The 23,308-nt window shown below is 51.1% G+C and overlaps 1 protein-coding gene across 2 annotated transcripts in view; it reads right to left on the bottom strand.

The window, feature by feature from the left end:
• The window catches only part of grid2ipb (glutamate receptor, ionotropic, delta 2 (Grid2) interacting protein, b), a 250,484-nt gene that overhangs the window by 65,583 nt on the left and 161,593 nt on the right, over window positions 1-23,308 (bottom strand). For both annotated transcript variants that reach the window (XM_072481106.1, XM_072481107.1), the window contains one exon: window positions 16,546-16,656. In XM_072481106.1, the coding sequence (XP_072337207.1) occupies window positions 16,546-16,656 (111 nt within the window). The remainder of the gene's footprint in view (window positions 1-16,545; window positions 16,657-23,308) is intronic.

Raw genomic sequence — 23,308 nt, 5'->3', positions numbered from 1 at the left:
GGATCCATGTTCCTTTTATTAATCGACGCCCAGTCTAAATGGCTAGAGGTGCATAAGATGCGTGGCACAATGTCCTGCGCAAAAATTGAGAACATGAGTTTGTCTTTTAGTACACATGGCCTCCCCGAGGTGCTGGTCACGGATAACGGCACTCCATTCATCAGTGAGGAGTTTGCGAGGTACATGAAAATGAACGACATACGCCATATCCGCACTGCCCCTTACCACCCGGCTTCAAATGGGTTGGTGGAGCGCGCAGTGCAGACATTCAAACGAGGCCTAAAGAAGCAGTCTACCGGGTCAATGGACATGAGACTGGCTCGCTTTTTGTTTTCGTATAGGACCACCCCCCATGGGTGACTGGGGTAGCTCCCGCAGAACTCCTAATGGGCCGGAGACTTCGCACCCGCCTTAGTGTGGTTTTCCCGGACATTGGCGCAAAATTACGCCGCACACAAGAACGGCAGGGACATGGTTTTTCTCGGCATTGGCCGATTCGGCAGTTTGCGCCCGGTGACCCAGTGTTCGTTCGCAATTTTGCTGGTGGTGCCCTGTGGGTCCCTGGCATAATCTTTCACCAAACAGGCCCTATATCTTACCAGGTGCAAGCCCAGGGCCGTCTCCAGCGCAAACATGTCGACCACGTTCGGTCCAGAAGACTATCCCTTCCAAAGATTCCCCGCCCCCGGACCTCATTTCTACAGCCGCAGAGACCAGAGACAATGGAAAGTAGTCCTCACAATCTTCCTCTGGTGCCTCACTCAAAGCCTGCGCAGGTCGTTACAGAACCGTGCAGAGATAGAGACGTTGAGATGACAGAGGCAGCAGACTCTGACTCCGAGATGGAGACACAGGACGCATCAGAGGGGGAATCCTCGGGCCCACGGGCCGTGGATGTACAACCGTTACGCCGTTCATCACGGAAGCGCCGGTCTCCGTCTTGTTACACGCCGCCCGATCCAGCGCCTCGTGCAAATGGTGTCCGGCTTGCGGCAAAACGAGTCCGACGCCCTCCTTCGCTAGGGTCTTCGGTGGATTCCTTGGACTTTGGGGGGGAGGGATGTTATAACCTGCCTGCTTACCATTGGCTGGGGACTAATGATAATCCCACAATCCTGTGGGAGTTTGAGCTTCCCCAATGAGGGGGGCGGAGAAATCATTAGCAGACTCCCTGTATAAATAAAGCTGGCCAGTTTGGAACCAGAAGGAAAGAGTAAGCAGCAAGCGAGGTTGCTGCTGTTGTGTATATATATATATATATGTTATTGTAAATAAATGTTATTTCTTTGTATCCTTAACTCGTGCTGGATTCTTCGTGGCCCTCACAAAAACAGTATTGCAGAAAGTACCTTAACAATCAGATACAGAATGTCACAAGATGCTTTGATTGATAAAGAAAATTGACTTAAATCCCAGAGTTGAATGATGTTGCTGGTAACAGCGTCACACTAGATGGCTAAGTCTGAGTAACCAGATAGTGGCTTGGTTCAGTGGAGACAGCATTGCCTCTGAGTCAGAAGGTCACTGATTCAAATTCCACTGCAGAGGCTTTAGTTTAAAATCTAGACTGACACTCCAGGACTGTATTAGGGTGAGCTGCCTATCAGAGGTATTGGTTTTGAATAAGACATTAAATTGAGAGTCTGTTAGCCATCAGCTGAATATAAATATCCCATTTTACTCGTCAAAACAGAGAATAGGCTGCAGGGGTGAGTAACTTGAGTGCAAGTCTGGTTTTGTCGACACAGTACTAATCAAGCCTCTGGAAATATCGCCCATGCTTGAATAGAGCTCTCTATATTCCTTCAAATTGCGATAGAGACCCAGATCTGTGCTGTCAGATAACAGGAGCTGATGATTCACAAGGCGTCTAGAATTCCTCCATAAATTGCTTTTCTGGCCAAGCTCCACGGTATTTTTTTCTTTTCAAAATGAGCAGTAATACATTCTTCTCATAAATTACTTTAATTACCAAATCTGGGAAAGGCAGACAGAATCCAATTACCTCATTACCATAAAACAATCTTCCTTTTATCCCATACTCTGGAATTCAACTCTTAAACCCAACCTCAAACATGGATAGCAAATTGAACCATTGTCAAACTAAGAGTATCATACTGAATCATAAAGAGTAACAACTTCAGTCATAACAAACTCAAATATATATATGTATATATATATATATATAATATATAGAGTAACAGACCAATCTCAGAAAGAATAACAAATCCAAATTTCAACTTAAAGAAAACAGACCCAACCTAAAAAAGAACAATCCCAAACTCAGTGCAACATATCAAACCTTAAATACAAGGAAAATAATAAGCTGAACTTCAAACTCTAATAGGGTTGCCAACTCTGGCTAAACATATTCCTGGAGGTGCCATCATGTGAACTCTGACCACCAACTGCACTGTCCTACATTCCACTGTTGGTCTATTCTTACAAGGCCAATTTGGAAGCAAATCAACTCTTCATTGTCTGGTGATTCCGGACTGTCTCTTGAATAGTCTTTTCTCTCACAAGTCCAATATTTTTAAAACTAATAAACAACTGTTCAATCTTTTTTTAAATACACAATTTTTAATGCCTGTGTGTTTTTTCTCTCGTGTATTGGTCACAGCATTGTCCTGAAGATTAGTCTTTAATTCCTGGAGAAGTCAGACTCTGAGTACCATATAAAAGAAAGACTATTTGATGGTCATAAAACCAAAGCAATAGGGTCTTGGGCTGCATTGCCCAGGCTGTTCATTATAAAACTAGGATGACGATAGGATTAAATAAAGCTTTGCAGGTGTTATGGTACCCGGACCAGACCCCAATTTATATTAGGAAACCAGGTGGGACTCCAACAATTTTAAAATTGTAAATTGTGAGGAAAGGATATTTTGCTCCGGGAGTGGTTCCACTGACACAGAGGGATCTTTTATATAGAAACAAACTTTATTAACACAGAATTTGCCCCATTAACATCCAAGGAAAAAACAGCTTTTCAATTAACAGTTGAATAGTTCTAAAAAATATAAAGAAAGATCTTTGAGCTTACTTTCCCATCTACTTCTAAAATTTCAATTCAGCAAAATCCACACACACAGATCAAATGCCACTTATTAATACAGTTAACACTAGTGGCTTACAGATCTATGCACAAAGTCCTTGGGAAAGAAGCTTTCAGAAGTCAGCCTGAGAAACACACCGTTGCTTTCTTCAGAAACTAGAGCAGAACTCTAAAGATAAAACTAAAAACAACAGACACAGGGCAGGGTTAAAAACAAAACTAAAACAGACCCAGACCCTCCCATGAATAAAATCACAGTCTGCCTAGCTGTTAACCCCTTAATCAAACCTTTATCATAGAATCATAGAACCATAGAATTTACAGTGCAGAAGGAGGCCATTTGGCCCATGGAGTCTGTACCGGCCCTTGGAAACAGCACCCTACTTAAGTCCACGCTCCACTCTATCACCGTAACCGAGTAATCCCACCTAACTTTTGGACACTAACGGACAATTTAGCGTAGCCAATCCAACTAACCTGCACACCTTTGGACGATGGGAGGAAACCAGAGCACCCGGAGGAAACCCACGCAGACACGGGGAGAAAGTGCACACCCCACACAGACAGTCATCCGAGGTCCGAATTGAACACAGGTCCGTGGAGCTGTGAGGCAGCAGCGCTAACCACTGTGCCGCCCTTTTTCAGAAATTTTGGGCGTGGTTCTCCCAAAACATTTCTTAGTTAATTTGTGGTGAGGGCGGCACGTGGCACAGTGGTTAGCACTGGGACTACAGCACTGAGTATCCGGGTTTGAATCTTGGGCCCGGGTCACTGTCCGTATGGAATTTGCACATTCTCCACGTGTCTGCATGGGTTTCACCCCCGCAACCCAAAGATATGCAGGTTAGATGGATTGGCCACGCCAAATTGCCCCTTAATTGGGAAAAAAAATTGCGTACTCTAGATTTTTTTAAAAAAATTAATTTGTGGTGGGTTTTTCAGGGAGCCCCACCGCTATTCAATGACACAGTTTAGCCCACACTTGGAATATTTTTAACACTGGGGAGTTGAACCCAAAGATCAGGCCGCCATTTTGAAAGGGTGCCCCAATCTCTAAGTTAGCTTGTGGGTCCCCTACACCCCCACCCATGGGAAATGTCCCCACACACACATGTACACTACCCCTCCCCCCCCCAAGTGTGGACACCCAGCTATATGGGGTCCCTGGTGGTCCCCCCTCTTCAGCCCCCCCCCCCAAGTTCCCTCCAGCACCTCCTCACTTCTAGAACCCCCACCCATCCCCCACCCAACCGCACGGAGGCCCCCACTTATCTGCCCTGCACCACCCCACCCTTCAAAACTCCTTCCCCTCATGGGGGAAGGCGGTGTAGGAGAGGGGTATAGGCCATGCAGGGGCGGGGGCGCTGTTCGATGTAGGATGGGGGGGTAGGTGATGGTTGTAGGGGATCCTGCAGGTGCCAGGTCCTGGAGGGAGACAGTATCTTGTCGACCGTCGGGGTGTGCCACGTAGGCATACTGGGGGTTGGCGTGAAGGAGCTGGACCCTCTCGACCAGGGGGTCAGACTTATGGCTCCTCACGTGTTTTCTGAGGAGTACGGGCCCCGGTGTCGTCAACCAGGCCGGAAGCGAGACCCCGGAGGTGGATTTCCTAGGGAAAACAAATAGGCAGTCATGAGGGGTCTAATTCGTGGTTGTGCAAAGGAGTGACCTAATGGAGTGGAGCGCGTCGGGGAGGACCTCCTGCCAGTGGGAAACTGGGAGATTCCTAGACCGTAGGGCCAGGAGGATGGCCTTCCATACCGTCGCGTTCTCCCTCTCCACCTGCCCGTTTTCCCGGGGGATGTAACTGGTAGTCCTGCTTGAGACGATGCCTTTACCGAACAGGTACTGACGCAGTTCGTCGCTCATAAGCGAGGAGCCCGGAACTTCCGGTTGCGGCTATGCAGAGCTAAGTCGCACGTTCGGCAGCTCCTGCTTGGAACGGACTTTTGGGCTCTTTTCAGGGCCCCCAACGGTATTTTGTCGACATTTCCCGGTGTGGGAAGAAGATTGCAATATTCTCCCGACAGTGTATGGCTTGGACCAGGAGCGGGGCGACTAAAAAAGTGGTGGTGAACCCAAAGAAAGTGCGAGGGAAGAAGAGCAAGATGGCAGCGGGCAGGGACCAGGCAGCATGGATGCAGTGGGTGCAGGAGCAGCAGGAGGTTATCCAGCGCTGCTTTAGCGAGATCAAAGCGGACCTGCTGGAGCCGATGAAGGCTTCTATCGACAAGCTGTTGGAGACCCAGATGGCGGCGATCCGCGAGGTCCGACAAAAGATCTCCGACAACGAGGACGAGATCTTAGGCCTTGCAGTAAAGGTGGAGGTGCACTAGGCGCTCCACAAGAAATGGCAGGAACGGTTCGAGGAGATGGAGAATCGGTCGAGGCGGAAGAATTTGCGGATCCTGTGCCTCCCGGAGGGGCTGGAGGGGTCGGACGTGGGGGCCTATGTGGTCACCATGTTAAACTCGCTGATGGGAGCGGGGTCCTTCCAGGGGCCCCTGGAGCTGGAAGGGGCCCATAGGGTGCTGGCGAGGAGGCCCAAGGCTAATGAGCCGCCGCGGGCGGTGCTGGTGCGGTTTCATCGGTTCACTGATCGGGAGTGCGTGCTCAGGTGGGCCAAGAAAGAGAGGAGCAGCAGGTGGGAGAACGCGGAGGTTCGAATATATCAGGACTGGAGTGCAGAGGTGGCGAAGAAGAGGGCCGGGTACAACCGGGCGAAGGCGGTGCTGCACAGGAAGGGGGTGAAGTTTGGCATGCTGCAGCCGGCGCGACTGTGGGTCACCTACAAGGACCGGCACCATTATTTTGAGTCCCCGGAGGAGGCATGGGCCTTTGTTCAGGCCGAGAAGCTGGACACAAACTGAGGGTCGGAATGGGTGGTCGGGGATTGCTGTTGGTGTGTTACATTTTGAGGGGGGGTTCTTTGCTCTTGTTTCTTTTTGATTCGGTGTGGGTGGTTAGGGTGGGTTGGGCACTGTTTTGGTTGAGTCTGTCGGGTAGGCTCTTGGAGGGGGGTAAGTAAATGGAGTAGGGGTGGATGGTCGGTATGGGGGATGGGGCCACGCGGGGGATGGTGAGGCCCGAGTCGGGGGTGAGGGGACTGGGCCTGTAAAAGGAGCTGCGTCAGAGGTGGCGGGGCCGGGCAGATGGAAAGCGCGGGCTTTTTCCTGTGCTGAAGGCTGGATGGGGCGGGGGTGGGGTGGGGAAGCGAGAGTTGTTTCCCACGCTTGGGATGGAAGGGGGAGGCGGAGAGCCTGCTGATGGGTAATAGAGGAGGAGGGTATGTCCCACAATGGGAGGAGTCGAAGGAGAGGCGAGGGTGGCCGGGGTCAGCAGGAGTCAGCTGACTTGCGGGAGTGCAATGGGGGGAGCAAAGCAGCTAGGAGGGGTCCTAGCTAGGGGGGGGGGGGGGGGGGGGGGTTGAGGAGGGGGGAGGGGGGGGAACCGGGTTGCTGCTGGTATGGTCAAGGGGAAGCTGGAGCGAGTAGAGGGGGTTGGGACGGGGGTCTGCCGCCGTGGGGAACGGGCCGGGCGTGGGGTGCGGGCGCGTGGCTGGCCGAGGAGGGGTTATGGCTAGTCGGCGGGGGAGAGGGGTGGGTAGCCCCCTGATCCGGCTGATAACCTGGAATGTAAGGGGACTGAACGGGCCGGTCAAGCGGGCCCGGGTGTTCGCGCATCTGAAGGGGCGAAAGGTGGATGTGGTCATGCTCCAGGAGACACACCTCAAGGTGGCAGACCAGGTAAGATTGAGGAAAGGGTGGGTAGGTCAGGTGTTTCATTCGGGGCTGGATGCCAAAAATCGGGGGGTGGCGATCTTGGTGGGAAAGTGGGTGTCGTTCGAGGCGTCGAGCATTGTGACAGACAATGGCGGTAGGTACATAATGGTAAGTGGTAAACTGCAAGGGGAGAGGGTGGTGCTGGTCAACGTGTACGCCCCGAACTGAGACGATGCGGGTTTTATGCGCCGCATGTTGGGTCGGATTCCGGACTTGGAAGTGGGGGGCCTGATAATGGGGGGGGGGGGACTTTAACACGGTGTTGGATCCGGCATTGGATCGCTCCAGGTCTAGGACGGGTAGGAAGCCGGCGGCGGCTAAAGTGCTGAGGGGGTTTATGGACCAGGTGGGAGGGGTGGACCCTTGGAGATTTGCAAGGCCGGGGGCTAGGGAATTTTCATTCTTCTCGCATGTTCATAAGCCTTATTCCCGGATCGACTTTTTTATTATTAGTAGGGCGTTGATAGCGAGAGTAGAGGATACCGAGTACTCGGCGAAAGCCATTTCGGATCACGCCCCGCATTGGGTAGACCTAGAACTGGGGGAGGAGAGGGACCAGCGCGCATTGTGGCCCTTGGAGGTGGGGCTGTTGGCGGACGAGGAGGTGAGTGAGTGGTCCGAGGAAGCATAGAGAGATACCTGGAGGCCAACGATAACGGGGAGGTCCGAGTGGGAATGGTATGGGAGGCGCTGAAGGTGGTGGTTAGGGGAGAGCTGATCTCCATTAGGGCCCACAAGGAGAGGAGAGAGCAGAGGGAGAGGGAGAGGCTGGTGGGGGAGATGGTGAGGGTAGACAGGAGGTATGCGGAGGTGCCTGAGGAGGGACTGTTGAGGGAGAAGCGTAGCCTCCAGACCGAATTTGACCTGTTGACCATCAGGAAAGCGGAGGCGCAGTGGAGGAAGGCCCAGGGGGCGATTTATGAGTATGGGGAAAAGGCAAGTCGGATGCTGGCGCATCAGCTTCGGAAGCGGGACGCAGCTAGGGAGATCGGGGGAGTTAAGGATAGGGGAGGGAGTGTGGTGCGGAGTGGGGTTGGCATCAATGGGGTCTTCAGGGACTTTTATGAAGAACTGTATCGGCCCGAGCCCCCACTGGAGGAAGGAGGGATGGGCCGCTTTCTGGACCAATTGAGGTTTCCGAAGGTGGAGGAGGGACTGGTGGCGGGATTGGGGGCCCCGATTGGGCTGGAGGAGCTGGCCAAAGGGATAGGGAGCATGCAGGCAGGGAAGGCACCGGGGCCCGATGGTTTCCCGGTCGAATTCTACAAAACATAAGTGGACCCGTTGGGCCCGTTGCTAGTCAGGACCTTCAATGAGGCAAGGCAGGGGGGGGCCTTGCCACCGACGATGTCCCGTGCACTGATCTCCTTGATCCTGAAGCGGGACAAGGATCCCCTGCAGGGTGGGTCTTACAGGCCGATTTTGTTGTTAAATGTAGATGCCTAGGTGCTGGCGAAGGTCTTAGCCACGAGGATTGAGGATTGTGTGCCGCACGTGATCCACAAAAACCAGACTGGGTTCGTGAAGGGGAGGCAGTTGAACGTGAATGTGCGGAGGCTCCTGAACGTTATTATGATGCCGGCGAGGGAGGGGGAGACGGAGATAGTGGTGGCGATGGACGCTGAGAAGGCCTTCGATAGGGTAGAGTGGGGGTACTTGTGGGAGGTGAAGAGGTTCGGGTTTGGGGAGGGGTTTGTCAGGTGGGTTAGGCTGTTGTACGAGGTCCCGATGGCGAGTGTGGCCACGAATAAGAGGAGGTCTGAGTACTTTCGGTTGTCGAGGGACAAGGCAGGGGTGTCCCCTGTCCTCCCTGCTCTTCGCACTGGCGATTGAACCCCTGGCTATGGCACTGAGGGAGTCAAGGAACTGGAGAGGGTTGGTGCGGGGTGGGGAGGAGCATAGGGTGTCGCTCTATGCGGACGACTTGCTGTTATATGTGGCAGATCCGGTGGGGGGAATGCCGGAGGTAATGAGGATCCTCAGGGAGTTCGGGGATTTCTCAGGGTACAAGCTCAACATGGGGAAGAGCGAGTTTTCGTGGTTCACCCAGGGGACCAGGAGAGGGGGATTGACGAGCTCCCACTAAAAAGGGCGGAGAGGAGCTTCAGGTATTTGGGGGTTCAGGTGGCCAGGAGCTGGGGGGCCCTGCATAGACTCATTTCACGAGGCTCGTGGAGCAAATGGAGGAGGAGTTCAAGAGGTGGGACGCGTTGCCGCTGTCCCTGGCGGGTAGGGTGCAGTCAGTTAAGATGACGGTGCTCCCAAGGTTTTTGTTCCTGTTCCAGTGCCTCCCCATTCTGATTCCGAAGGCCTTCTTTAGGCGGGTCAACAGGAGCATAACGGGGTTTGTGTGGGTGCGAGGGACTCCGAGGGTGAGAAGGGTATTCCTGGAGCAGAGTAGGGATGGGGGAGGCTGGCACTGCCCAACCTCTGTGGGTACTACTGGGCCGCCAATGTGGCGATGGTGCGCAAGTGTGTGATGGAGGGGGAGGGGGCTGCATGGAAGAGGCTGGAGACGGCGTCTTGTGAGGGTACGAGTCTGGAGGCGCTGGCAACGGCGCCGCTGCCACTCCCTCCAATGAGGTATACCACGAGCCCAGTAGTGGCGGCTACCCTCAAAATCTGGGGGCAGTGGAGGCGGCACAGGGGGGAAGACGGGGCCTTGGTGTGGACCCCAATACGGGGGAACCACCGGTTTGTCCCAGGGAGAATGGAGGAAGGGTTTTCGGCGTGGCAAAGGGCAGGGATAAGAAGGTTGGGGGACCTGTTTGTGGACGGGAAGTTCGGGAGCTTGGGTGAGCTGGAGGAGAAGTATGGGCTCCCCCCGGGGACCACCTTTAGGTATTTACTGGTAAGGGCGTTTGCCAGGCGGCAAGTGGTGGAATTCCCACGGCTGCTGCCACGCACAGTACAGGACAGGGTGCTCGCGGGGGGGTGGGTTGGAAAGGGGTAGATCTCAGCAACTTACCAGGTGATGCAGGAGGAGGAGGAGGCCTCGGTGGTGGAGTTGAAAGGTAAGTGGGAGGAGGAGTTGGGAGAGGTGATCGAGGAGGGGACGTGGGCAGATGCCCTTGGGAGGGTGAACTCTTCCTCTTCGTGCGCGAGGCTCAGCCTCAAACAGTTTAAGGTGCTGCACAGGGCACACATGACCGGGACAAGGATGGGCCAGTTCTTTGGGGGTGAGGACAGGTGTGTTAGGTGCTCAGGGAGCCCAGCAAATCACACCCATATGTTCTGGGCATGCCCAGTGCTGGAGGAATTTTGGAAGGGCGTAGCGAGGACGGTGTCGAGGGTGGTAGGATCCAGGGTCAAACCGGGCTGGGGGCTCGCAATATTTGGGGTGGCAGAGGAGCCGGGAGTGCAGGAGGCGAAAGAGGCCGGTATTCTGGCCTTTGTGTCCCTGGTAGCCCAGCGAAGGATTCTTCTTCAGTGGAAGGATGCGAGGCCCCCAAGCGTGGAATCCTGGATCAACCATATGGCGGGGCTTATTAAATTGGAGAGGGTGAAATTTGCCTTAAGGGGATCGGTGCAAGGGTTTTTCAGGCGGTGGCAACCGTTCTTGGACTTCCTGGCAGAACAGTAGACAATGGTCAGCAGCAGCAACCGTGTGGGGGGGGGGGCCTATTTTATTTTTGTTTGTCTACACTGGGGGATCTGAGTGGGGGTATATATTTGCTATGTTTGCCATGTGTTAATTCGGGGCGTTAATTTATTATTGATGTATAGGGGGAGGGGGGCACGGGGGTCGTTTTATTTTGTGTTGTATTTAATTCTATTGGGTTCCTTTTTCATTTTGTTGTTGATATTTTGTGAAAACCTCAATAAAAATTATTTTTTTTAAATAAATAAATGAGGAGCCCCGGTCACTGTGGACATAAGTGGGGAAACCGAACAAGGTGAAGATACTATGCAGGGCCTTAATGACAGTGGCCGCGGTCATGTCGGGGCAAGGGATTGCAAAGGGGAAGCGGGAGTACTCGTCAACGACGTTGAGAAAATACGCGTTGCGGTTGGTAGAGGGAGGGGCCCTTTGAAGTCGATGCTGAGGCGCTCGAAGGGCCGGGATGCCTTCACCAGGTGGGCCTTATCTGGTCAATAGAAGTGCGGCTTACACTCCTTGCAGATTTGGCAGTCCCTGGTCATGGCCCTGACCTCCTCGGTGGAGTAGGTTGTGGCAGCTGGCGGGCCTTGATGTAGTGGAGAAGCCGGGTGACCCCCGGGTGGCAGAGGTAGTTGTAGATGGCCCGGAGTCAGTCATCTTGCGCGCTGGCGCATGTGCCGCTGGACAGTGCATCTGGGGGCTCATTGAGCTTCCCAGGACGATACACAATATAGTAATTATAGGGGGAGAGTTCGATCCTCCACCACAAGATTTTATCGTTCTTGATCTTGCCCTGCTGTGTATTGTCGAACATGAAGTCTACCGATCGTTGGTCGGTGATGAGGGTAAACCTCCTACCAGCGACGTAGTGCCTCCAGTGCTGTACAGCTTCCACGATGGCTTGAGCCTCTTTTTCGACTAAGGAGTGTTGAATCTTGGAGCCGTTGAGGGTACGGGAGAAAAAAACTACGGGCCTGCCTGCCTGCTTAAGGGTAGCGGCGAGGGCGACCTCTGACGTGTCGCTCTCCACCTGGAAGGGGATGGACTCGTCCACTGCATGCATCGCGGCTTTGGCAATATCTGCCTTGATGCGGCTGAAGGCCTGGCGGGCCTCAGCCAACAGGGGGAAGATGATGGCTTTGATCAGTGGGCGGGCTTTGTCCGCATAGTTGGGGACCCACTGGGCATAATAGGAAAAGAACCCGAGGCATCTTTTCAGGGCCTTGGGGCAGTGGGGGAGGGGGAGTTACAGGTGGGGGCGCATGCGGTCGGGGTCGGGCCCTAGGACTCCGTTTTCCACGACATAGCCGAGGATGGCCAGTCGGGTTGTGCGGAAAACGCATTTCTCCTTGTTATAGGTGAGGTTGAGGGCTTGGGCGATTTGGAGACACTTCTGAAGGTTGGCGTCGTGGCCCTGCTGGTCGTGGCCGCAGATGGTGACATTGTCCAAGTACGGAAATGTGGCCCGCAGCCTGTACTGGTCCACCATTCGGTCCATTGTTCTTCGGAAGACCGAGATCTCGTTGGTGACGCCGAAGGGGACCCGGAGGAAGTGGAAGAGGCAGCCGTCTGCCTCAAAGTCTGTGTAGTGGCGGTCCCCCGGGCAGATTGGGAGCTGATGGTATGCGGACTTCAGGTCTACCGTGGAGAACACCCGGTAGTGTGCAATCTGATTCACCATGTCCGCTATCCGGGGAAGGGGGTATGCATCAAGGTGCGTGTACCGGTTTATGGTTTGGCTGTAGTCTACAACCATCCAGTTCTTCTCCCCAGTCCGGACGACCACCACCTGGGCTCTCCAGGGGCTATTACCTGCCTCGATGATCCCTTCCCTCAAGAGCCGCTGGACCTCTGACTTGATAAAAGTCCTGTCCTGGATACTGTACCGCCTGCTCCTGGTGGTGACGGGTCTACAGTCTGCGGTGAGGTTCGCGAAGAGCGGGGGAGGGTCGACCTTTAGGGTCGCGAGGCTACATACGGTGAGAGGGGGCAGGGGCCCGCTGAACTTCAGGGTCAGGCTCCTGAGGTTGCACTGGAAGTTCAATCCCAACAGGAGAGGAGCGCAGAGGTCAGGGAGGACATATAGTTTAAAATTGGCGTACTCGGCGCCCTGTATCGCGAGGTTCACGACACAGTACCCCCGGATCTGCACTGATTGCGATCCGGAAGCGAGAGAGATTGTTTGAGATGCGGGGGAAATTGGGAGAGAACAGCGTCTTACCGTGTCTGGGTGTACGAAGCTCTCCGTGCTCCCGGAGTCAAACAAGCAGAGCGTTTCGTGCCCATTGACCCGGACGGTCATCATCGAGTTCCTGAGGTGCTTCGGGCGTGACTGGTCGAAGGTAACCGTGCTGAGTTGCGGGTAGCCGGCGGTAATCGGAGGTGATGGGGTGGTCCCAAGATGGCTGCCCCCGTCGGTCGCACATGTCGGGCGGCGATGAAGATGGCGGCCAAGATGGCGGCCCCCATGAGTCGCAATGGCGGGCCGTGTGGGAGACGGCGGCCAAGATGGCGGCCCCCGTGAGTCGCACGTGTTGAGTAGAGTCGGAGATGGCTGCCCCCATGGACAACATGAGGCAGAAGACGCATCCGGAGGGGGCGGAGCCGGCAGGCACGCAGCCACGCTGCGGGGTCTGCGGGCCTGTGAGTCCGAAAGTAGGGCCTGCGATTTGGAGGTTTTGGGCATGTCCAGGCAGACTTGTCCTTTCTTGCCGCAGTCGCTACAGGTCGCGTTCCGAGCCGGGCAACGCTGCCTGGGATGTTGGTGCTGGCCGCAGAAATAGCAGGGCAGCCCCCCAGGTTGGGCGGGCAGCTGCGCGGCACAGGCCTGGGGCACCCACTGGTCGGGTGTCCACGAGGGGGTCGCGTGGTTGGAGGGGAAAGCGTTGAGGCTCTGAAACGCTACTTCTAGGGAGGTGGCTAGTTTTACCGTCTCTTCTAGGTCGATGGCACCCTTCTCGAGCAGGCGCTGTCTGACGTAGTTGGACTGGACCCCAGCCACGTAGGCATCCCGGATGGCGAGTTCCATGTGTTGTGAGGCCGTGACGGCCTTGTAGTTGCAGCTTCGCGCGAGTACTTTCAGGTCGCGATTCCCCCGAGGCGTTGGCGGCGAGTGGGGAGGAGATGCCGCGCGAACACTTCATTCACCGGCCTCACGTACTGCCTTTTTAGGATCGCGACCGTATCTGCGTACGTGGTCGCTTCCTCGATTTGCACGGAGGTTCTATGGCTCACCCGGGCGTGGGGGAGGCTCAGTTTCTGTTTGTCGGTGACAGAGGGCGAGGAGGGGGGGGCGAGTTGGGCCTCAAAACAGCGGAGCCAGTGCGAAAAAATCCCCTTTGTCTTCAGCGGCCTGTGGGTCGAGTTCCAGTCGATCAGGTTTGAGGGCTGCTTCCATCGCGATGTTGTAGTTGATAAAATTGATGCGACCATCAATTCACACGAGACGCAGAGTTGAAGTGAACAGTGGTTTTAATCAGCTAGAACTGTGCTTGCCTGCGACTGCTCTGCACTGAGAGCCGCCTGCAGGGCAGCAGATCTATATACCTCCCCAAGGGGGGCGGAGCCAGGAGTGGAGCCCACAAGGGCACCAACATGATACAGTGCGATGTAATGTAATACAATGGTCCATTAGTGAAGCCCACAAGGGCAACAACATAGTACAATGCAATGCAGTGATGAATACTTGCCGTGATACATTCACCACACTGCGCTCACCACACTGCGCATTCCACCATGTAACCTGTTTGATGCAGTTTCAATACCGGGGCCCCACAAGGCTGCGTACTTAGCCCCCTGCTATACTCCCTATACTCACACAACTATATCGCAAAATTCAGCTCCAACTCCATCTACAAGTTTGCTGATGACACGACCGTAGTGGATCAATCTCATTTAACGACGAGTCAGAGTATAGGAGGGAAATAGAGAACCTCGTGGCATGGTGCAATGACAGAAACAATCTCTCCTTCAATGTCAGCAAAACTAAGGAGTTGGTCATCGACTTCAGGGACAAAGTATTGTAAACGTCCCTGTCTGTATCAATGGTGCCATGGTGGAGATGGTTAACCTGCTTCAAATTCCTAGGTGTAACCATCACCATCAATCTGTCCTGATCCACCCAGGTCGATGCTACGACGCTAAGACCAAGAAAGCACAACAGCGCCTATACTTCTTCAAGGAATTAAGGAAATTTGGCATGACAACAATGACTCTTTTTATAGATGTGCCATAGAAATCATCCTTTCTGGCTGCATCACAGCTTGGTTTGGCAGCTGCTTGGCCCAAGACCATAAGAAACTACAGAGAGTTGTGAACATAGCCAGTCCATCACACTAGTCTGCCTCCCAGCCATTGACTCTGTCTACACCTTCCGCTGCCTTGAGAAAGCGGGCTGCATAATCAAAGACCCTTCGCAGTCGGGTTATTCTCTCTTCCAACCTCTTCCATCCGGCAGAAGGTACAAAACTTTCAGAACACGTGGCAATAAATTCAAAAACAGCTTCTTCCCCACTGTTACCAAACTCCTGAATGGCCCCTTATGGACTGAACTGATCCTTCTACACATCTTCTCCACAGTTGTAGCACTACATCCATTGCTGCATCCGATGTCTATGTTTAGGTATTTACATTGGGTATTTATAGCATGTTCTATGTATTCATCTATGGAGTGATCTGCCTGGACTGTACGCAGAACAATGCTCTTCACTGTACCTCGGTTCACGTGGCAATAGATTTAAATCTAATATAAAAGTCTTTCTCTACTTTTCACATAATAACATATCACATTGTCACAGTTTATGAATAAAGTTACTGTCAGCAATGGTTACCTTCAGCTTGTTTGCTGCTCCAATTGGAAATGTGTGGATAGTTGAAGCTCCACCATTTTTTACAGGGGAGGTAAATAGAGCTGAAGGAGATACCAAATCATTCCTTTAACCGATGCCCATGCCTAGCAAAGTCCTAGCCTCGCCCCTTTCCATGGAAGGGTGTTGTTATGCTTTACTAATTATATGTGGCTGTAAAGATGGAAATTTCAGCACAATCTAAAACTGATAGGAAATTCTGCAACACTCCTGACTGATGTAACTCTGAAATTCCTGCCCACAGAAGTGTAATTGCTGAACTTGCATCCTCCGCAACCCCGAGGTTTCCAGGCCCACCATTTTAGTGTTCAGACGCCCACTTTATTAATGTCATCTTTTCAGACTGAAGCAGACAGGCAACATATTACAAATGGAAAATAGAATTTATGGATTATATTCATAAAAGAAAATTAAATGGGATCATCCTACGCATAGTGGGCAGAACAGATCTTGAGCCCAGCAATGATTCATCTGATTAAACCTGAAGGAGATTTTATATCAAAAAGCAATAAGAGCTCATCAAGACAGCTGAAATTGAGTTGTGGGATAGAGTAACCAGTAAGCATTAAACATATTAAACACACATCCTGTGGGCGGCACGTGGCACAATGGTTAGCACTGCAGCCTACGGCGCTGAGGATTCGGGTTCGAATCCCGGCCCTGGGTCACTGTCTGTGTGGAGTTTGCACATTCTCCCTGTGTCTGCGTGGGTTTCACCGCCACAACCCAAAAGATGTGTAGGTTAGGTGGATTGGCCACCTAAATTGCCTCTTAATTGGAAAACAAAATAGAGGGTACTCTAAATTTATGGAAAGGAAAGAAAAAAAAATATTCATCCCGCAGCCATGGGCCAGTTTTCTGCCAAAATGTATTATTAGTTTAATCATAACTAACTTACATGGTTTTCTCCATTTAACTCTCCTTTCCTGAAGGTGCTTCTTCTTGTTAAGATACAGGTAATTCTGTAATCAGCCATGTAGTTAATGTGCAAACAATGGCATTGAGTGCTATTTGGAAATTCAGCTGCAGGAAAAATCATAACCAAGTCTGATTCTTGGAGTTTGCACATTCTCTCCGTGTCTCACACCCACAACCCAAAACGATGTGCAGGGTAGGTGAATTGGCCACACTAAATTGTCCCTTAATTGGAAAAAAGAATTGAATACTCTAAATTAATTTCTTTTAAAAGTCTGATTCTATTCTCACCCAATGTCTGTACATATGCATTCCTACACATACCTGCTGTGGACTCTTTTGCGGCACGAACTCGCACACTGCCATGATAGACCGATGAGGTTCTGACAGAGTTACGTCGAGGCCCTTCAGATATCAGCTCACCTTCACCAGACTCTGCAGTAAAAAGCGGATCAAAAGTGGTCCTGAGCACTGATCAACATAACAGATGCATTTTAAACACCGATTGTAAAACTGATTCCACGGAATTCTAAACAATATAACATAGGGGACACAGTGTCCTCTTTATCGACATCCTGTGGGTTACCGGTGATCAGAAACTGAACTGGACTAGCCATATTAATACTGTGGCTACCAGGGCAGGTCATAGTCTGGGACTCTTACGGTGAATAACTCACCTCCTGACCCCCCCAAAGCCTTTCCAACCATCTACAAGGCACAAGTCAGGAGTGTAATGGAATACTCTCCACTTGCCTGGAGGAGTGCAGCTCCAACAACACACAAGAAGCTCAACACCATCCAGGACAAAGCAGCCTGCTTGATTGCTCCAGCTTCCACAAACATTCAAACTCTCCAGCACTGACGAATAGTGGCAGCCGTGTGTACCATCTACAAGATGCACTGCAGTAACTCACCAAGGTTCCTCAGACAGCACCTTCCAAACACATGACCACTACCATCTAGAAGGACAACAGCAGCAGATACCTGTGAACCTTACCACCTAGAGTTTCCCCTCCAAGTCACTCACCACCCTGACTTGGAAATATATCACCATTCCTCCAATGTCGCTGGAGTAATATCCTGGAACTCCCTCCCTACCAGCACAGTGGGTGTACATTCACTGAAGAGACTGCAACAGTTCAAGAAGGTAACTCACCACCACCTTCTGAAGGACAATTGGGATGAGCAATAAATGCTGGCCTAATCAGCAACACCCACATCCCGTAAATTAACATTAAAAAATTACGACACAGAGTGAGAAATCATAGAATCGGCCAAAGCAAGTGAAAAAATCACAAGGATGAGTGTGAGCCAAAATAACAAGGATCAGTCGGTGTGAGTGAGAAATAACAGGAATCAGTCAGTGTGAGTCAGAAATCTCAGGGTGGCATGGTGATAGTGGTTAGCACTACTACCTCAGAAACCCGGTTCAATTCCAGCCTTGGATGATTGGCTGTGTGGAGTTTGCACATTCTCCCTGTGTCTGCGTGGGTTTCCACCGTGTGCTCCAGTTTTATCCCACAGTTCAAAGATGTTCAGGTTAGGTGGATTGTGCATGCTAAATTGCCCCTTAGGTTGGGTTGTGAGGATGGGGCAGGGGAGTGGGCCTAGGTAGGGTGCTCTATCAGAGGGTCAGTGCAAGTTCGATTGGCCTCCTTCTGCACTATATGGATTCTATGAGCTTCTATGAGGGATGATCAGTCTAAGTGAGAAATCACAGGGATCGGTCAGTATCAGTGAGAAATCACAGGGATCGGTCAGAGTCAGTGAGAAATCACAGGGATCGGTCAGAGTCAGTGAGAAATCACAGGGATCGGTCAGTGTCAGTGGGAAATCAAAGGGATCGGTCAGTGTCAGTGAGAAATCACAGGGATCGGTCAGTGTCAGTGAGAAATCACAGGGATCGGTCAGAGTCAGTGAGAAATCACAGGGATCGGTCAGTGTCAGTGAGAAATCACAGGGATCGGTCAAAGTCAGTGAGAAATCAAATGGATCGGTCAGAGTCAGTGAGAAATCACAGGGATCGGTCAGTGTCAGTGAGAAATCAAAGGGAGCGGTCAGTGTCAGTGAGAAATCACAGGGATCGGTCAGAGTCAGTGAGAAATCACAGGGATCAGTCAGTGTCAGTGAAAAATCACAGGGATCGGTCAGTGTCAGTGAGAAATCACAGGGATCGGTCAGTGTCAGTGAGAAATCACAGGGATCGGTCAGAGTCAGTGAGAAATCACAGGGATCGGTCAGTGTCAGTGAGAAATCACAGGGATCGGTCAGTTTTTCAGTGAGAAATCACAGGGATCGGCCAGTGTCAGTGAGAAATCAAAGGGATCGGTCAGAGTCAGTGAGAAATCAAAGGGATCGGTCAGTGTCAGTGAGAAATCACAGGGATCAGTCAGTGTCAGTGAAAAATCACAGGGATCGGTCAGTGTCAGTGAGAAATCACAGGGATCGGTCAGTGTCAGTGAGAAATCACAGGGATCGGTCAGTGTCAGTGAGAAATCACAGGGATCGGTCAGTGTCAGTGAGAAATCACAGGGATCGGTCAGTGTCAGTGAGAAATCACAGGGATCGGTCAGAGTCAGTGAGAAATCACAGGGATCGGTCAGTGTCAGTGAGAAATCACAGGGATCGGTCAGTTTCAGTGAGAAATCACAGGGATCGGCCAGTGTCAGTGAGAAATCAAAGGGATCGGTCAGAGTCAGTGAGAAATCAAAGGGATCGGTCAGTGTCAGTGAGAAATCACAGGGATCAGTCAGTGTCAGTGAAAAATCACAGGGATCGGTCAGTGTCAGTGAGAAATCACAGGGATCGGTCAGTGTCAGTGAGAAATCACAGGGATCGGTCAGTGTCAGTGAGAAATCACAGGGATCGGTCAGTGTCAGTGAGAAATCACAGGGATCGGTCAGAGTCAGTGAGAAATCACAGGGATCGGTCAGTGTCAGTGAGAAATCACAGGGATCGATCTGTCAGAGTCAGTGAGAAATCACAGGGATCAGTCAGTGTCAGTGAAAAATCACAGGGATCGGTCAGTGTCAGTGAGAAATCACAGGGATCGGTCAGTGTCAGTGAGAAATCACAGGGATCGGTCAGTTTCAGTGAGAAATCACAGGGATCGGTCAGTGTCAGTGAGAAATCACAGGGATCGTTCAGTGTCAGTGAGAAATCACAGGGATCGGTCAGTGTCAGTGAGAAATCACAGGGATCGATCGGTCAGAGTCAGTGAGAAATCACAGGGATCGGTCAGGGTCAGTGAGAAATCAAAGGGATCGATCAGTGTCAGTGAGAAATCACAGGGATCGGTCAGAGTCAGTGAGAAATCACAGGGACTGGTCAGTGTCAGCGAGAAATCAAAGGCATCGGTCAGTGTCAGTGAGAAATCACAGGGATCGGTCAGTGTCAGTGAAAAATCACAGGGATCGGTCAGTGTCAGTGAGAAATCACAGGGATCGGTCAGTGTGTGAGAAATCAAAGGGATCGGTCAGTGTCAGTGAGAAATCAAAGGGATCGGTCAGTGTCAGTGAGAAATCACAGGGATCGGTCAGAGTCAGTGAGAAATCACAGGGATTGGTCAGAGTCAGTGAGAAATCACAGGGATCTGTCAGTGAGAAATCAAAGGGATCGGTCAGTGTCAGTGAGGAATCACAGGGATTGGTCAGAGTCAGTGAGAAATCACAGGGATCGGTCAGTGTCAGTGAGAAATCAAAGGGATCGGTCAGTGTCAGTGAGAAATCAAAGGGACTGGTCAGAGGAACCGGTCAGTAGAATCATAGAATTTACAGTGCAGAAGGAGGCCATTCCACCCATCGAGTCTGCACCGGCCTTTGGAAAGAGCACCTTAATTAAACCCATGCCACTACCCTAACCCCACAGCCCAGTAACCCCACTTAACATTTGGGACACTAAGTGGCAATTTATTATAGCCAATAACCCCACCTAACCTGCACATCTTTGGACTGTGGGAGGAAACCGGAGAACCTGGAGGAAACCCATGCAGAAACGGGGATAAAGTGCAAACTCTACACAGATAGTCACCCGAGGCGGGAATTGAACCCGGGACACTGGAGCTGTGGGGCAGCAGTGCCCCACAGGGCACCTTGCCGTTTGAATGAGAAATCACACACATATGTCAGTGTGAGAAATCACACAGATGGCCAGTGTGAGAAATCACAAGGATCGGTCAGTGGGAGTGGAAAATCGCAGAATCGGTCAGTGAGAGTCATAAATTGCAGGCATTGGACAGTGGAGTGTGAAACCACATTGATCGGTCAGTGTGAGAGAGAAATCATAGGTATCGGTCAGTGTGAGTGAGAAATCACATGGACCGGTCAGTGTCGAGAGTAAAATCACATGGACCGGTCAATGTGAGAGAGAAATCACACGGACCAGTCAATATGAGAGAGAAATCACATGGACCAGTCAATGTGAGAGAGAAATCACAGGGGCCGGTCAATGTGAATGATAAACCACAGGAATCGGTCAGTGAGAGTGAGAAATCACAGGGATCAATCAATGAGTCAGAAATCACAGGAATGGGTCAGGGAGAGTCAAATCACAGTAATCGGTCAGTGAGAATCAGAAATCGCAAGAATCGGTCATTGAGAGAAATCACCGAGATCGGTCAGTGAGAAATCACAGGGATCATCACTGTGAGAGATAAATCATAGGGATCATCACTGTGAGAGAGAAATCACAGGGATCATCATTGTGAGAGAGAAGTCACAGGGCTAATAATTGTGAGAGAGAAATCACAGGGATCATCACTGTGAGAGAGAATCATAGGGATCGATCAATGTGAGTGAGAAACCACAGGGATTAGTCTGTGAGGATCAGAAATCACAGGGATCGGTCAGTGAGTCAGAAATCACAGGGATTGGTCAGTGAGTCAGAAATCACAGGGGTCGGTCAGTGTGAGAAATCACAGCGATCGGTCAGTGTGAGAGAGAAGTCACATGGATGGGTCAGTAAGAGAAATCACAGGGATTAATCAGTGTGAGAGAGAAATCTCAGGGATCGATTGGTGTGAGAGAGAAATCATAGGATCGATCGGGGTGTGAGAGAGAAATCACAGGGATCGATCATTGTGAGAGAGAAATCACATGGATTGATCAGTATTGATCAGATTGATCACAGGAATGGGTCAGTGAGAGTCAAATCACAGTAATCAGTCAGTGAGAGTCAGAAATCGCAAGGATCGGTCAGTGAGAAATCACAGGGATTATCACTGTGAGAAAGAAATCATCGGGGTCATCACTGTGAGAGAGAAATCACAGGGATAATAAGTGTGAGAGAGAAATCACAGGGATCATCACTGTGAGAGAGAATTATAGGGATTGATCAATGTGAGTGTGAAACCACAGGGATCAGTCAGTGAGAGTCAGAAATCACAGGGATCGGTTAGTGAGTCAGAAATCACAGGGGTCGGTCAGTGAGTCAGAAATCACAGGGATCGGTCAGTATGAGAAATCACAGGGATCGGTCAGTATGAGAAATCACAGGGATCGGTCAGAGTGAGAGAGAAATCACATGGATGGGTCAGTATGAGAAATCACAGGGATCGATCATTGTGAGAGAGAAATCACAGGGATCGATCGGTGTGAGAGAGAAATCACAGGGATCGATCAATGTGAATGATAAACCACAGTAATCGATCGGTGTGAGTGAGAAATCACAGGGATCGGTCAATGTTGAGAGTGAAATCACATGGATCAATCAACGTGAGAGAGAAATCACAGGGATTGATCAATGTGAATGATAAACCACAGGAATCGGTCATGTGAGAGTGAGAAATCACAGGGATCAATCAATGAGAGTCACAAATCACAGGAATGGGTCAGGAAGTGACAAATCATAGGAATCAGTCAGTGAGAGTCAGAAATCACAAGGATCGGTCATTGAGAGAAATCATCAGTATTGGTCAGTGTGAGAAATCACAGAGATCATCACTGTGAGAGAGAAATCATAGTGATCGATCAGTGTGAGTGAGTAATCACAGGGATCATCCCTGTGAGAGAGAAATCAAAGGAATTGATCAGTGTGAGTGAGAAACCACAGGGATCATTCAGTGAGAGTCAGAAATCACAGGGATCTGTCAGTGAGTCAGAAATCATAGGGATTGATCAGACAGTGTGAGTGAGAAATCACATGGATGGGTCAGTATGAGAAATCACAGGGATCGGTTAGTCTGAGAGAGAAATCACAGGGATCGCTCAGTGTGAGAAAAATCACAGGGATCGCTCAGTGTGTGAGAGACATTTCAGGGATCAGTCAATGTGTGAAATCACGGGGCTCAATAAGTGTGAGAGAGATCACAGGGATCGATCAGTGTGAGGGAGAAATCACAGGGATAGATCAGTGTGAGAGATAAATCACAGGGCTCGATCAGTGTGAGGGAGAAATCACAGGGCTCGATCAGTGTCTGAGAGAGATCATAGGTTTCGATCAGTGTGAGGGAGAAATCACAGGGCTCGATCAGTGTGAGAGAGAAATCACAGGGCTCGATCAGTGTGAGAGAGAGATCACAGGGATCGATCAGTGTGAGGGAGAAATCACAGGGATCGATTAGTGTGAGAGAGAAATCACAAGGATCGATCAGTGTGAGAGAGAAATCACAGGGATTGATCGGTGTGAGAGAGAAATCACAGGGATCGATCGGTGTCAGAAATCACAGTGATCGGTCTGTGTGTGTCAGAAATCACAGGGATCGGTCCGTATGTGTCAGAAATCACAGGGATCGGTCCGTGTGAGGTGTAGATCACAGGGATTGGTCCGTGTGAGGCGGAGATCACAGGGATCGGTCCCCGAGTGTGAGAAATCACAGGGATCGGTCTGCGCGAATGAAAATCACAGGGATCGGTCCGTGTGAGTGAGAAATCACAGGGATTGGCCCACCGGAGTGTGAAATCACAGGGATCGTTCAGTGTGAGTGAGATATCACAGGGATCACTCCGTATGAGTGAGAAATCATAAGGTTTGGTCTATGTGAGTGCGAAATCACAAGATCGGCCCGTGTGTTTGGGAAAACACAGGGATCGATCCATGTGAGTGAGAAATCACTGAGATCAGACAGTATGAATGAGAAATCACTGGAATC

This window comes from Scyliorhinus torazame, chromosome 17, assembly GCF_047496885.1.
Source record: "Scyliorhinus torazame isolate Kashiwa2021f chromosome 17, sScyTor2.1, whole genome shotgun sequence".
NCBI classification, from domain to species: Eukaryota; Metazoa; Chordata; class Chondrichthyes; order Carcharhiniformes; family Scyliorhinidae; genus Scyliorhinus; species Scyliorhinus torazame.
The sequence above is the reverse complement of the archived record's forward strand: the minus strand, read 5'-3'. Positions and strand labels throughout refer to the sequence as shown.